The sequence below is a fragment of the Plasmodium malariae genome (genome assembly GCF_900090045.1).
Source record: "Plasmodium malariae genome assembly, chromosome: 7".
Classification (NCBI taxonomy): Eukaryota; Apicomplexa; class Aconoidasida; order Haemosporida; family Plasmodiidae; genus Plasmodium; species Plasmodium malariae.
In genome coordinates, this window is record NC_041781.1 from 1,124,635 (window position 1) to 1,139,821 (window position 15,187).

Below are 15,187 nucleotides of genomic sequence, written 5' to 3' on the forward strand. Positions count from 1 at the left end.
AAGATACAAATGATATAGAAAAAAAAAAAAAAAAAAAGAAAAAAAAATTTACACAATGTGCAAAAAAAAAAAAAAAAAAAAATGCTCTGCTCGCTAACTCCAAAAATAGGAATATTAGCATATTCGTAGGGCTGTTATGAAACATTTATATAATTTTTAACGCAACATTGATTTATTTGTTTTCCTCCTCAAGGGAATTTTCATGGCATTTCTCATGGTTGTGCGCAGGAAGAACAAATAAAAAAAAAAAAAAAAAAAAAAAAAAAAAAGAAAGAAAAATTAGTAAATATAAGTAAAAACAAGTAAAATTAATGAAAAACAAGTAAATACGAGTAATTAACCCTAGGAACGGTAAAATGATCGAGGCTAAGTACGTATGAAGAGAAGCTCATCTTTGGTGCACATATTTAAGTGAGCTTGCTCCAGCAGGAATTAGCCTCTAGTGAGTAGCGTTTCAATTTAGCAGGTACACATGCCCACACACATATATATATATATATATAAATATATGTACGTATGTACGTATTTACATATGTATACACAATTATACCCCCACACATGAATATGTGTATAGGTGTACTTATATATGTCTGTATGTATATATGTCTGTATGTATATAAGTTTGTATGTATATATGTTTGTTTGCATGCATGTTTGTATGTATGTATATGCTTAGCTAAGGCCAAAGCTGGAAATGCTAAAATGCGCAAATGTTGTTATTGTCGTCGTATATTTGCTCGTACTGAGTATCTGTTGTGCAAAATTAAATCAAAATTATTGTAACGCATTTGTAAATTTTCCATTAATTAATAATTATTGGAATAAATGTAGAAAGATATATAAAATTTTTGGAAGGAAGAAAAAAGTAAAAGAGAGTTATGATGAATATTTCAAGGAACTTGATAAGATATTTAACGAAAGTGACTATGATGAAAAAGAAGTGGAAGAAGAGGAAAGAAAAAAAGAAGAAGAAATGGATTTAATAACAGAAAAGGATTTATTAGAAATAAATTTTTGTAATTATGAAAATGATCCTAGAAGTGTAGCTAACCTTGTTAAAAATAAAACTGAAGAAGAAATAGAAAAAGAGAAAGCTATTGAAGAGGAAAAAATAAAACAAAATGAAAAAATGACTTTGGAATATAGTTATGACTATGATAGAATTTTAAAAAAGAAAAAATTCCTTGAAGAAAAAATAGATTATAAAGATAAATTTTCGTTAAAAGAGGATGAAGAGAAATTAGTCGAACGTATTGATATTAACAGGATGAATAACTTTTTGAATGATTATAGAAATGATTTCTCTGATTCCTTTTACAAAGGAAGAAGAGACAAGCATTTCGGTCGAGAAGATTTGCAGTCGGATGATGAGGAGTCAAAAACTCTTGAAAAAGCTAAGGATGAGGAAAAAACGGGAAACATATTTGAAGAAGTTACCCCAGTTCCTATCACTGACAAAGGAGCGAATGAAAAGGAAAACATTATAAGGGAAAAACTAGAGAGCATTCAATTTTTGAAGAATATAAGGAAGGAGTTTCACCTTGAAAGGGATAATTTCGTAAGCGACTACGTGCAGCAGATTGAAACGGAGTTCGCTGACGCTCAGGGGGATGGTGGAATTGGAAGTGAAAATGGAAGTGATCGTAGAAGTGATAGTAGAAGTGATAGTAGAAGTGATAGTAGAAGTGATAGTAATAGTGAGGGAGAAGATGACTGCGGAAGTGGCTTCCAACGTGACGGACCGAATGACAAAGAGTTCATTGCGTATGTACAGAAACGAATAAAGAATTATGCAACGAGCGAGGATGTACATAAACTCATTAGGAACAAATTCATAGACATGTTTAGCGTGAATGATGAAGTAAAAAGAATAAATGAGAAAATTAAAAAAAGTGAAAAGATTAGTGTAATTTTGGACTTATTTAAGGAAAATAAAAATATGAACATGATTAATATTATGTATGCTTTTATGTATATATACCGACTGCGTAATTTAAATGTGAGTGATTATATATATGACAGAAGATTTGCTTATTTAACTAATTCTTTTGAAGAGATTTTAAAGTATTATTTATATATGCTTAACGAGAAGAAGTTAATAAGTATTGATAACAAGCCGAGGACATTAATTCTTAATGATAAAAATATAATTTTTTTAATAAAATATATGAACCGCTTAAAAGTATTTTACATAAATTTAAATATATACAACATGCTTTTGTTAATATTATCTAAATCTTTTCATTTGTGTTCCATCGATTCGTTTGTTATTTTGTTGGCTTATCTAAATGAATATACATATTTTAGTAATCATATACATGAAAAAATTAACAAGTCTATATTGGATCGATTATTTAATTTTTTGGAAGAAAATTCCGTTGAATCGTCAAACTTAAGTTTTGGTCATTTTAAAATATTAGTACCATTGTTAATAAAATATAAATATGTACATAATATTGTTTTTAAAAAATTATATCATTATTTTGAGAAAGATATAAATAAAATAGCAGATTTTATTATACGTGATAGCACAGAGTCAGATAGCCAATTTTGTAACACCTTATTTTATGATGCAAAGAATAAAGATCAAAAGAAAAATAAAGAAAATTATTTTTCCTATTTAAAATATCAAAACATTCAAGAAAAAAAAAGAAATCTACACTTTTTAGCACAATTTCTGCATTATTTAATGATATCTAAATTTAATCAAAATGACAATATAGTTATTCACCTATTACACATATTTATAAATAATTTTAATCTGTTCCATGTGGATGATTTACTAGCCATATTTTACAATTTCGACTTGTTTAAACATGCAAAAGTGGATATCATGTTTCGTTGTAAACAAGAATTATTGCATAGAAAAAGTTTACTCCAAGATTTCCAAATAAACAAAGTGCTGTCCTTTTTTATATTCAACTATAGAAGGGCCATGATCTTGCGCGATTATTATGGTATCTTTTTTAAAAATAGGACCTACACCATACGCAGGGTAGGGAGTGCTGTAAGCACAGGCGGTGTTGAAACGTTGAAAATAAGGGAAAAAGGAAGGCAAGCAGAAGAACCGGGTGAAGCAGCACAGTTAGAAGTAGGGACAAGGATGGAAAAAGGGAAGCACAAGGATGAACATTCTACATACAACCACTTGAGCAACAGTAACAGAGGGAACATTCTACCACCAGATATTAACAATAAGGAACGCAGTGATGACCGATGGGATAACAACACAGATAAGTATAATGATGACCATGCCATTTACAATGTAATTCACAGTAACAGTCATAGTGAAAGTGAAGGGGATTCTTCCATTAACATGAATAATGCTCACTCTGTTACATTAATGGAAGCATTGAAAAAGAGGAGAAATATAAAATTATATAAACAGAATTATATATTGAACAAAAGGGCCTTTTCGGATAGTCAGTTCCTGTATGATTTTACACATGATATTCATATATATGTAAATTTTCGTAATGTCCATTTATTGAAATTTATATATAATTTATATTTATTAAGTTTATTATTTTACAAAAATGTTGATGTGATTCGCATAGTTACTGACCTAGCATATGATTTAGTAGAAACGAATATATTTTCTTTTATTGATCAATACTCCTATTATTTATATGACGATATTTATATTATCATTAAATCGTTTAAATATATATCTTTCTTTGCAATTGATTTACCAGAAGTATGGAGAAAATTCTTTTTTCTTCTTCACCATTTTGTTAATGCATTAAATTTAGAAAATATTTATGATATTTTTTTTTTTATTAATATTGCAAAATTGACAAATTTAAATTGTGAAAATTATGATGTGCTCAAATTATTAACAACACGGATGAAACAGATAATACAAACTCTCTTTAACTGGGATATGCAAAAGTTCAATACCTTTCCGCATACATACGTTCTGAACATTCTTCGATTAATAAGGGACCATACGAATGAGCACGTGGTAAGCTTTGCTGATTTTTTCTTCTACTCCATATACAGAAAAATAGAGATCATATCAAATAGACAACAGGACCAGCCGCAAAATACCCAGACGAACAACCGAGAAAACGATGAAATAAAAAAGGACAACGAAAAAAAGAAAGCTATAGAACATCTAACTGTAAAGACGCAGATAGACAACGACACGAGTAATGAAAAATATCAAAATTATAAAAATAATAAATTAGATAATATTTATAAAAATGTGAATAATTATATTTACAACTTTAAGGATATTAGAATATTCCTTAAAATTTTTTTAACTCATTGTAATGAAAATAAAGAAAAATTTAATTTGCAAATTATTGATTTTATTTTATGGAATAGTGAAATGTTTTTTTCTCAAATGGAAATAAATAAATATTACTATCATAACAATTATGTCTTTGGTACACAAATGAATAAATACTTGTCTTTCTTGCGTCTTATTCTTCAAAAAAAATTGTACAACTCGCTCGTAATGCGCAGATTTGTTAACATATTCAAATGCATAATACGCATTCAAGGGGTTTACATGAGTGGCAGTAGCAATGGCAGTAACATTAACAAAAGCTTCTTTTCAAAATTCACTCACATAACAGATATTAATGTATGGAAGTTCATTCGGAAGTATTTTCAATTTACCATACAATAGTATGTTGAATTCGTAATTTAAACCCAGCTTCAAGTTCCCTGCTCTTTTTTTTTTTTTTTTTTTTTTTTTTTTTCCCTTTACACAACAGCCCAAAATAATTTGGCAAAAAACTTGTGTATTCTTATGAAGCGTTAATTTCTTACTTGCATGTTTACGTATACATGTATTTCATTGCATAGTTGCATGTTCATATATTAGAAGCTGAATATTGATATTACACGTTCACGTACGCAGTTACGTATTTGCATACACATTTACGGCATATTTGCGCATGTCTCTAAATTTTTTTTTTTTTTTTTTTTTTTTTTTTGTGTAATTTTATACATGCGTTCTGTAATACTTAAACATATTTCTTTACTCCTCCTCCAACTTCAAACTTAGTTTAACAATAAAATATCATTCCCTTAAAAGAAAGTGAAAAATTAAATTATGAGTTATTCTTTAACCGGTCTGTTGTAATTTATTTCGTTCGCATAATGGTGTGGATATATGAGTTCGTGCATAAAGGTAGAGGTGCATAATAAATGTATATACGTATGTATAAATATATACATATATATATATATATATATATATATATATATATATATATATATATACGTACACGTATGTGTAAACGTGAATATGCATTTACAGAAACATGTATTTGTAACCCCCATTTTTTTACTACACACATTACGAATGTAAAATGTACATAAATGGGAAAATCAACAAGCGCCACCTAAAATAAATATTTACTCGTCATACCCTTTTTCAATAATTTTATTAAAAATATTAATAAAAACATTTTATATAACTAACCGTTCCTAACATCTGACGCTATGTTTATTATCCCAAATGGAACACGTGAAATAAACATCGGTACGTAAATGTATACAATATAAATATATATGTAATGCTTGTGTATATACATATATACACAAATATACATGTTTCAGTGGCAAACAATTTTTCTCTCCTCTGTAGTTCTACATTTTAATTTATTTTGCTTATTGAGTTTTATGTAAACTATTTTATTATATGCACTCTATTAAATTTGTTTTGCTAAATTCGTTCTGCCAAATTCGTTCTGCTAAATTTGTTTTGCTAAATTTGTTTTGCTAAATTTGTTTTGCTAAATTCGTTCTGCTAAATTCGTTTTGCTAAATTTGTTTTGCTAAATTCGTTTTGCTAAATTTGTTTTGCTAAATTCGTTTTGCTAAATTCGTTTTGCTAAATTCGTTTTATTTAAATTTTAATATATGTTTATTTTTTTATTTTTTTGTGTTAATTTGCTATTAATAAAAAAAAAAAAAAGAAAAAACAATATTTTTAATTTTATAAATATAAGGCTTTCTCTTTGCGTGTTTAGAGTACGCCATATTTTTTTTTCGTTCTTTCGTTATTTCATTCTTTCGTTCTTTAGTTCTTTTGTTCTTTCGTTCTTTAGTTCTTTCGTTCTTTAGTTCTTTCGTTCTTTCGTTCTTTCATTCTTTTTTTATTTCTTTTTATCTTTTTTTATCTTTTTTCTGTGTGTGCAATAGCGTATATATATGTATATATAATAGTAGTAATGCATATATATACATATATGTATATGCGTTATATATATATGTACATATGTATGTACGTATTTTAATTAATTTCACTTTCTAGACCACAATATTTATGAACATTCAAAATCAAAATGCATTTGACTTCGAAAAAAGGATATTTTAAGTTTTTGAAATTTTCCTTCTTTTTCTTCTTGCAAATTTTGTTCTAAGCGTTTAGCATTTTTTAAAGAAAAACGAAACAATAAATAAATAAATAAATAAATAAGGAAATAAATAAGGAAATAAATAAGGAAATAAATAAAGAAATAAATAAATAAGGAAATAAATAAGGAAATAAATAAAGAAATAAATAAAGAAATAAATAAAGAAATAAATAAATAAATAAATAAATAAATAAGGAAATAAATAAGGAAATAAATAAAGAAATAAATAAGGAAATAAATAAGGAAATATATAAATAAATAAATAAGGAAATAAATACAGGAAAAAATAAACGCTTTGTCATTGTGGAATTGTATAATTTATACATATAATTTGAGGCTTCATTTTATTTGTTAAACGTATGAAAGTTTACTTACATAATTCCACATAAAGAGCCTTTTTTTCGTATTTAATTTATACATCCGCGTACATACATATGCATACGCATAAACATATGCATATGCACAAACATATACATATTTACATATATGTACATAAGTACAAACATACATTCGTCCATACGCACATTTATATATATGTATACAGTGTGACAATTCTATGAATTATTTGTTTTAGTCAGCTTTTCATTTCAATTACGTACGCCAGCACAGCTTATATATTTGCATTTAACCCCTTTTTATAAGCCAAAGAAGGAAAGGAAAAAGCAAAGAAGAAAGAAGAATGAGGCAAAACTGAAATAAACGAAATAAACGAATATACCAAAATAAACGAATATACCAAAATAAACGAATATACCAAAATAAACAAATATACCAAAATAAACAAATATACCAAAATAAACAAATATACCAAAATAAACAAATATACCAAAATAAACAAATATACCAAATAAACAAATATACCAAAATAAACAAATATACCAAAATAAACAAATATACCAAAATAAACAAATATACCAAAATAAACAAATATACCAAAATAAACAAATATACCAAAATAAACAAATATACCAAAATAAACAAATATACCAAAATAAACGAAATTCACTGCAGCAATGTTAAGCACAAAAAGGAGAAATACATTTAATCGCTGCACATAATGTTAATGAAAATGAACCATAAGAAAAAAGAAATATAATAAGAAATGACTGTAACATAAAAATTTAAAATAACGTAATGTATAATAAAAAACTTTTCCTTTCTGTGGATATTTTTTCCTTTTCCGTTCTTTGTACATTTTAATCTTTATTTTTGTTTTCACTTTTCCTTCTCCTTTTATTTCCTTTTTCTGTTTACCCTTTTATCTGTTATTTTGCATAATTCCTTTTTGCTTCTTTTTCTTTTTTCTTCATTTCTGTTTTGATATTTTTTTTTTTTTTTTTTTTTTTTTTCTTCATCAAAAAATGGATGACAACGATAGTTTTGCTTCATTTGAAAACAGTAATAACAGTGAAGCATCATATGGTGAAAATAAGCATAATATGAATTTAGATAATTTTTTAGATTATGATTTTCAACATATGAAAGATGAAGAGAAATATAAATATATAGGTACAGATATTGTACAACGACAAGACTATTTTGAAATTAAAAACGGGAAAATTGAATTTTTAGAAGAAAATAATGTAAATTATGAAAATTTTGCTTTATATAATAGAAAAAAAGAACAAGTAGATATTTTCCACAAATTAAAAAAAGAACTATATGGTATAGCATTTAAAAATCATAACAATAAGTTAAAAAATATTCCACGTGCAGCCACCGATAATGATTTGATAAATGATACAAATAAAAAAAGAATAGATAATACAAGTCCAAAATCAATAAAAGTGGAAAGGAATAAAGAAGAGGGGGATAATGAAGATAGTGATAAAGAAGAGGGGGGTAAAGAAAATGGGCACACAAAAAATGGGAGCACAAAAAATGGGAGCACAAAAAATGGGAGCACAAAAAATGGGAGCGCAAAAAATGGGAATACAAAAAGTAAAGAAAAAAATAAAAAAATATACGAATTATTAAATAATGACATCGGTTTAGCATTAGGAAATAAATTAGAAGACACGTATAATGATATTAAAAGTAGTGTGAATTGGTTAGGAAATTTTTTTTCAAATAGTCAACAAAATGATGAAAAAAAATATTTAAAAATTTTCTACAAAGATTTATATTTTGTGAGTGATATAACAATAATACGGTTCCTAGATACTTATAATTATAATATGATAAAATCCTTGAATAAAATAATTAAATTTATTCTATGGAGACAAATGAGTATCAAACTTTTTAATAACAATAAAAATACTTCAGACAAGATGGATTGTTCAAACACAAGTAGTAACATAAACAGCGATAACGCTATGGGCAGTAGAGGTACAAATATGAGTGGTGCAAACGCCAGCGGTATAAATACCAGTGATATAAACAATAGTTCCAAAGATTTCATCACTGTAAACAGTTTAGACTCTAACAGCAACTGCGATAACAGCATTGTTTTTATTAATCCCTCAAAAATTAAGAATATTTTAATGAAGACAAATATTTTTCGATGTGGTTATGATAAAAAACTAAGACCAATGATGTATGTACGCATACAGGAAAAATTAAATATGCAAGAAGACGAATTATTTTTATTATTGGTATATCATGTTGATATGTGTGTAAATAGTATCAATTATAATAAATGCTTCCAAGAAATCAATACCTTAGATAATAATGACTTTGAAAAAAAAAAGGAAATTGATGAGACTACCTTACAGTTGGTAATAGTTGTAGACTGTTTAAAATTTGAATTAAATAATATGCTAAGTGTTGATTGTATTAAAAAAATTATTAACATTTTTAATGAATTTTACACGGATGTTTTATTTAGAATATATGTCATAAACATTCCTTCCTTTTTTAAAAAGGTATGGTCCGTGTATAATATGTTTATTGATAATCATACATTAAAAAAAATTATTTTTATAAATAAAAAAAATATCAATTTGATGTATGATCATATTGACACAAATGTTATGAAACATTTTGATAAAAATCTGGATAAAAAAAGTTCTGAAAATTCTTCCATATTTTTTCCGTCGAATTCGTTATATTATAAATATGATGAAATGTATTACAAAAAATTAATAAGCTATGTTAATACGTGGGTTGATAAAATGGTAAAAGCAAATCACTAATTAACTAAGGTGAATAAAATGGAGGGAAGAGGAATAAGGGAAAAAAAAAAAATAATGGATGAATGGATGAATAAATATAATGGCGAGTTAGCTAGCTATTTTTATTATTATTTTTTTTTTTTTTTGTAAAGTTTAAAATGGCAGAAATGTAAAGGTGTTGCATTATCAATTTTTCTTGCTTGTTCATAATTTTATTAACATTATGGTATTGCGTTATTAGACCATATTAGTTTTTCATCCCTTTTTCGTATATTTAATATAGTTAAACCCCGTTGAATTATGGAATTTTTGCTCACCATTGCTGTGTATGTTTCATTCATTTGTTTAAGCATATTTCCCTCAGCATGTATATTATATATATATATATATATATATATATATATATATATATGTATGTATATGTATGTACATGTATACAATTTTATGTGTGTAGATGAATACACCTGTGTTTGCTTATTTAGGTTCATGTATTATACGCCCATTTATATGTACACATTCAGGCACACCCCAGGTGTTCTTACTTTGTTTTGGTTACCAAAAAATTAAAATGTATAATTGTAATAATATGAATCAATATTATGAAGTATGATTTGTTTTTTTCTCCAATTTTTTTTCTTTTCTTACTTTTCGTTCCTTTCCTTTCCTTTCCTTTCCTTTATTTTGAACATTTTTAGTAGTTTCCATATATTTAAAAATTGTTTTATATTGTAATTTATACTAAAATAATCTTATTTTAATTTGTAACCCTTTTTTTTTAAACAAATTTTGTGCGCATCGTCGTTTTTTCCGTTCACTTCTTTTATCCTTTTTTGCCTTATTTTATCCTTTTTTGCCTTATTTTATCCTTTTTTGCCTTATTTTATCCTTTTTTACTTTATTTCATTATTTTCATATTTTATGAAACTTTAATAAAATATAACATCAAGCATATATACAAATGCCCGCAGTCTTATACCAAAAATTATAAGACAGTAGTTTTAAAAAATTAAGTATTATATTTAACCAATGAATATTGATAATGATACACAGAAAATAGTGCAAGTGGTATATTATAAAAAAAAAAATTTGTACATATAACTTTGAAAATATATTATTTTTTCATACTGTGCCAATTGTGTAGAAGCTTTTTCTTTTTAAGCAATTTTTTCGAAATTATTAATAATAAGCGCAATTAAATATTAACAAAGCACAAATATGCACTGAAGTGAAAAGTGTGCATTTCAGTTTTGTAAGATGTGTCTTGTCTTTTTCTAAACGGAGAAATGTGTGTACATTTATTCTGTCTCAAAATTTTCATAAAAAGGGAAAAAAATAATAATAATAAAATAAATGGACATATAAACAGACAGATGCATGGACAGATAAACGGACGGATAAACGGACAGATAAACGGACGGATAAACGGACGGATAAACGGACGGATAAACGGACAGATAAACGGACGGATAAACGGACAGATAAACGGACGGATAAACGGACAGATAAACGGACGGATAATCAAACAATGAGCAAACAAAACAAACGGAGTGAAAAATGTGAAAAGCAAAAATTACTCATCTTAATTTTTTCACCATGCGGCATTTCATATTTTTTCTTTCAAACGAAACAAAATGGCAAATACTTTATTTTTGCACAGGTGACTTATCAATATTCAATTCTTCTTTATGATCATGTTATATTGAATATTTTATAAAGATTGATGACCCACGATTTTGTGGGTAAAAAAAAAATATGAAGCCAAGTTATATATCTCTATGCACATAATATTACATATATGTACATTTCAACGCACCGCTTAAAAAAAAATGTTTTAAGGAGTAGCAGTTCAAATAAATGTTGTTACAAATATAAACAACACTTAATTCCAAAAATATAATAAAGTAAAATGAAGTAAAATAAAATAAAGTAAAATGAAGTAAAATAGAATAAAGTAAAATAAAGTAAAATAAAATAAAGTAAAATAAAATAAAGTAAAATAAAATAAAGTAAAATAAAATAAAATAGAATAAAGTAAAATAAAGTAAAATAAAATAAAGTAAAATAAAATAAAGTAAAATAAAATAAAGTAAAATAAAATAAAGTAAAATAAAATAAAGTAAAATAAAATATAATAAAATAAATTAAATTAATGAATTATGCATGATATGTTACACATTTTATACTATATGTTACATATATGTTACATGCTGCAAGGTACACGTTTTATAAATTAAAAGAAAATTAAGCCAATCAAAACTAAGATATCGCTGTGATTAATTGCTGATATATGCGAATAAAATGTGTTAAGAGGGGAAAATGGCTTACCGAATTCAAATATTTTATCAATTACGTTTATGTATTACATGAAAAAAAAGGTAAACAATAACACGAGTAGTCGAAAATACCTTCACGTTAATCACGCTCGCTATTTTTAACTAAATGAAACCATGTGCAGTTGATAAAGGTACCGCCTAATGAGCACTTGTAGACATATGCACACGAACAAGCTTAACTAAACAGTCAGAACCAGTAAATATTATTTTTTGCACATATCTCCGCCAAAAAAAAGAAAAAAAAAAAAAAAAAAAGTGATATGCTTATAAAAAAAAAGTCCTGTATTTATCAAAAAAAGAGTCCTATGATTAAACTTCCACCTTTTTATTGGGAAAATTTTTTGTTACTGAATATAAGGTTATCGCTAATTCTGCCCTCCTTTATCGTATTAAATGATCTTATATCAAATTTGAGATCCCCTGCGTATAACTTCGTATGAAGTTCTGGTATATTTCTAATTCCCATACTTTGGAAACCATGTTTAACAGCTTTTACAAGATGAGGAATTAGGTTTAGAACGGATCCTTTGTCAACTAAGCTAGCCGAAACTCCTTGAGACACTTTTACTTCTTCATGTGGTTCATTGCTGTTATCATTTTTATTTTCTTCTACTAGATATCTACTTTTCGAATTAAAGCTCTTGTTGTACATAGCATCCATACTACCCATACCTCTGTAAATTTTTAAACGCACGTTATTTTCAAAGTAATAATCACTACAACTTTCTTCTGTTGCTGCTAATAAATTTCCTAACATAACAAAATCAGCACCTAAAGACAATGCTTTGACAATATTCCCTGAGTTTTTAATTCCACCATCAGCTATAGTTTTAATATTTCTTGTGTGTGCATAATTACTAACATGATAAACGGCAGTACCTTGTGCTCTACCAACAGCACATACATCTTGTGTAGTACATATTGATCCGCTTCCCATTCCAATACGTAAAACATCTGCACCTGCATCAATTAAATTTTTGGCTTGATCACATGTAACAACATTTCCACCTATGATTGGTAAATCTGCGTAAGTTGCTTTAATATTTTTAATCATATCAATTTGATATATACTATTTCCTTGTGACGAGTCAATACAAATAACATCTATCATATTTTTAATTAATTGATTTGCTCTTTCCAAATCATATTCTCTAGTTGATATTGAAGCACCAACAATTAATTGTTTATTTTTACTTTTAGATGCATGTGGGAAAATTTTATTCTTATGCATATCATTTCTACACACTAGAGCTATAAGTTCAAAATTGTTATTAACAATTGGTAATACACTTTTCTTTTCATCGCAAAGAATATTATTGGCATCTGATAAAGTAATTGGATAGCTACCAGTAACTAGATCTGTTGTCATTACATCTCTAATTTTTTTTGTTTTATCCGTTAAATATAAATAATCAACCCCTGTTATTATTCCTACTAATTTAGAACCCACTTTTCCATCTACTGTTATAGGGTATGATTTATAACCGACTTTATTCTTCGTCTCAAGTACATCAGATACTGTATGTTCAGGAGAAAATGTATATGGGTCAAATATGAACCCATTTTCAAATCTTTTTACCTTTTTCACCTCTTCAATTTGATTTTCAATACTCATATTATTATGAATAATGCCTAGTCCTCCACATAAAGCCATCGAAATGGACATTTTGTGCTCTGTTACTGTATCCATAGGTGATGATATTATGGGTGTTCTCAAAGATATGGTACTAGTTAAATTGTTACATAGATCTATTTCATTTAGCGGAAAATCAATATACCCTGGCATACATATTATATCATCATATGTATATGATGTTATATCACCAAAAATTTTCTCTGCCTTCCATCCGTTAGCCATTTTTCTCTTATATATACGTTCGGTGGAAGGAAGGATGAGGGGAAGAGGGGTGAAATTTTTAGCCTGTCTCTTTGAGTAGGTGCCTGTATAACTCCGCCTCTATGTACAAATATGAACAGATGTGTACAGGCGTACGTTTATGGAGCTATGTGCATATATATAGGTGCTTGTGTATACCTGTATCTGTGCGTGTGCATGCGCTGTGGCTTGGGCTTGGACTCGCTTGCGTGTGTGTATTATGCAGGTATAGGCCCCTACTTCGCTCAGCGTGGTGCGAAATTGGACAAACAAAATTTGTTATTTCGGCTTATACTTCTATGCCTTCTCCAGACGTCCCTATTGAACTAGTAGCTTCTGCTAAACGTAGCTACTATGCTTATTGGATTTTTATTCTTTTCTCACAAATTTTTTTTTTAATTTGTTAAAAATTATGGAAGCTTGACAAGAAAGATGATAAAAAGGATATCTACAATGTAGTGTTTCATATTTTATATTTCTCATTTCATATTCAATATTTTATATTTCTCACTTCATATTCAATATTTTATATTTCACATTTCATATTCTATATTTTATATTTCACATTTCATATTCAATATTTTATATTTCTCATTTCATATTCAATATTTTATATTTCTCATTTCATATTCAATATTTTATATTTCTCATTTCATATTCAATATTTTATATTTCTTTTTTTTTTCTTTTTTGTTTCTTTTTTTCTTTAAAGAATAGTCAAATGGTTTTCTTATCCTTAATATTATGTAATTCGAAAGTGGAGAAAAAAAAAAAAAAAATATATATATATATATATATATATATATATGTAAAGGGTGAGTTTAAAAATATACTAATTTTTAAAGCTATAAATAATTTTAATGAAGCATCGGACGTACTGTAGCAGGAATAACATCTCCCACAGAGATACTTCTATAATTTTTCAGCACTGCATATATGTTGGATGGACTAATGGACGAATAAATGTATGTATGGGCGTACTGTGCATTTACGTTTATGTTTTCTCTTTCTACATTTAAGGTTCGAACTCTATTATAACTAATTAATAAAATTCTTTACCCTTAAAATTATTGCACGTGATAAATATTTCCATAATTTATTATTTTATGTTTTTATCTTGTTCGATGAATTACATGCCTTAAAAATAATGCCACAAGAGGAGAGGGGGAGAAAAAAAAAAAAAAAATATATATATATATATATGTATATATGTATATATATATATGTAAGCGTATATCTAACATATACTTATGTATATGTATATATTCATGTACATTACGTATGTACTTATTGTATGTTTATATAATACCTGTACAATACGTATGTTCCGTATGTACAAGAAAATTCGCTCATTTTAAAAGGTAAAAAATGTGCACAAAAAAAAATAATAGAAAAATATCAGCAAAGAAATGGTGCAATGTTTCTCCTTCACAAGGTACGTAGAAAATGAATTTTGGCCATAAGGGCATAACATGCGTATACACATATAAC

General features: G+C 26.8%; 3 protein-coding genes across 3 annotated transcripts; 2 read left to right on the top strand and 1 right to left on the bottom strand.

Annotated features, from left to right (window-relative positions):
- Nucleotides 1-694: 694 nt before the first annotated feature.
- On the top strand, nt 695-4,636 carry PmUG01_07032100 (conserved Plasmodium protein, unknown function; the record flags this gene model as incomplete). Its single annotated transcript, XM_029004064.1, has 1 exon — nt 695-4,636. One exon carries the CDS (start codon nt 695-697, stop codon nt 4,634-4,636), a length of 3,942 nt encoding a protein of 1,313 aa, XP_028860791.1.
- A 3,099-nt stretch (nt 4,637-7,735) lies between these two features.
- Nucleotides 7,736-9,508, top strand: PmUG01_07032200 (conserved Plasmodium protein, unknown function; the record flags this gene model as incomplete). The annotated part of the gene is made up of 1 exon (XM_029004065.1): nt 7,736-9,508. One exon carries the CDS (start codon nt 7,736-7,738, stop codon nt 9,506-9,508), a length of 1,773 nt encoding a protein of 590 aa, XP_028860792.1.
- A 2,637-nt stretch (nt 9,509-12,145) lies between these two features.
- Nucleotides 12,146-13,678, bottom strand: IMPDH (inosine-5'-monophosphate dehydrogenase, putative; the record flags this gene model as incomplete). Its single annotated transcript, XM_029004067.1, has 1 exon — nt 12,146-13,678. The coding sequence occupies one exon, from the start codon at nt 13,676-13,678 to the stop codon at nt 12,146-12,148; it is 1,533 nt and encodes a 510-aa protein (XP_028860793.1).
- Nucleotides 13,679-15,187: the final 1,509 nt, after the last annotated feature.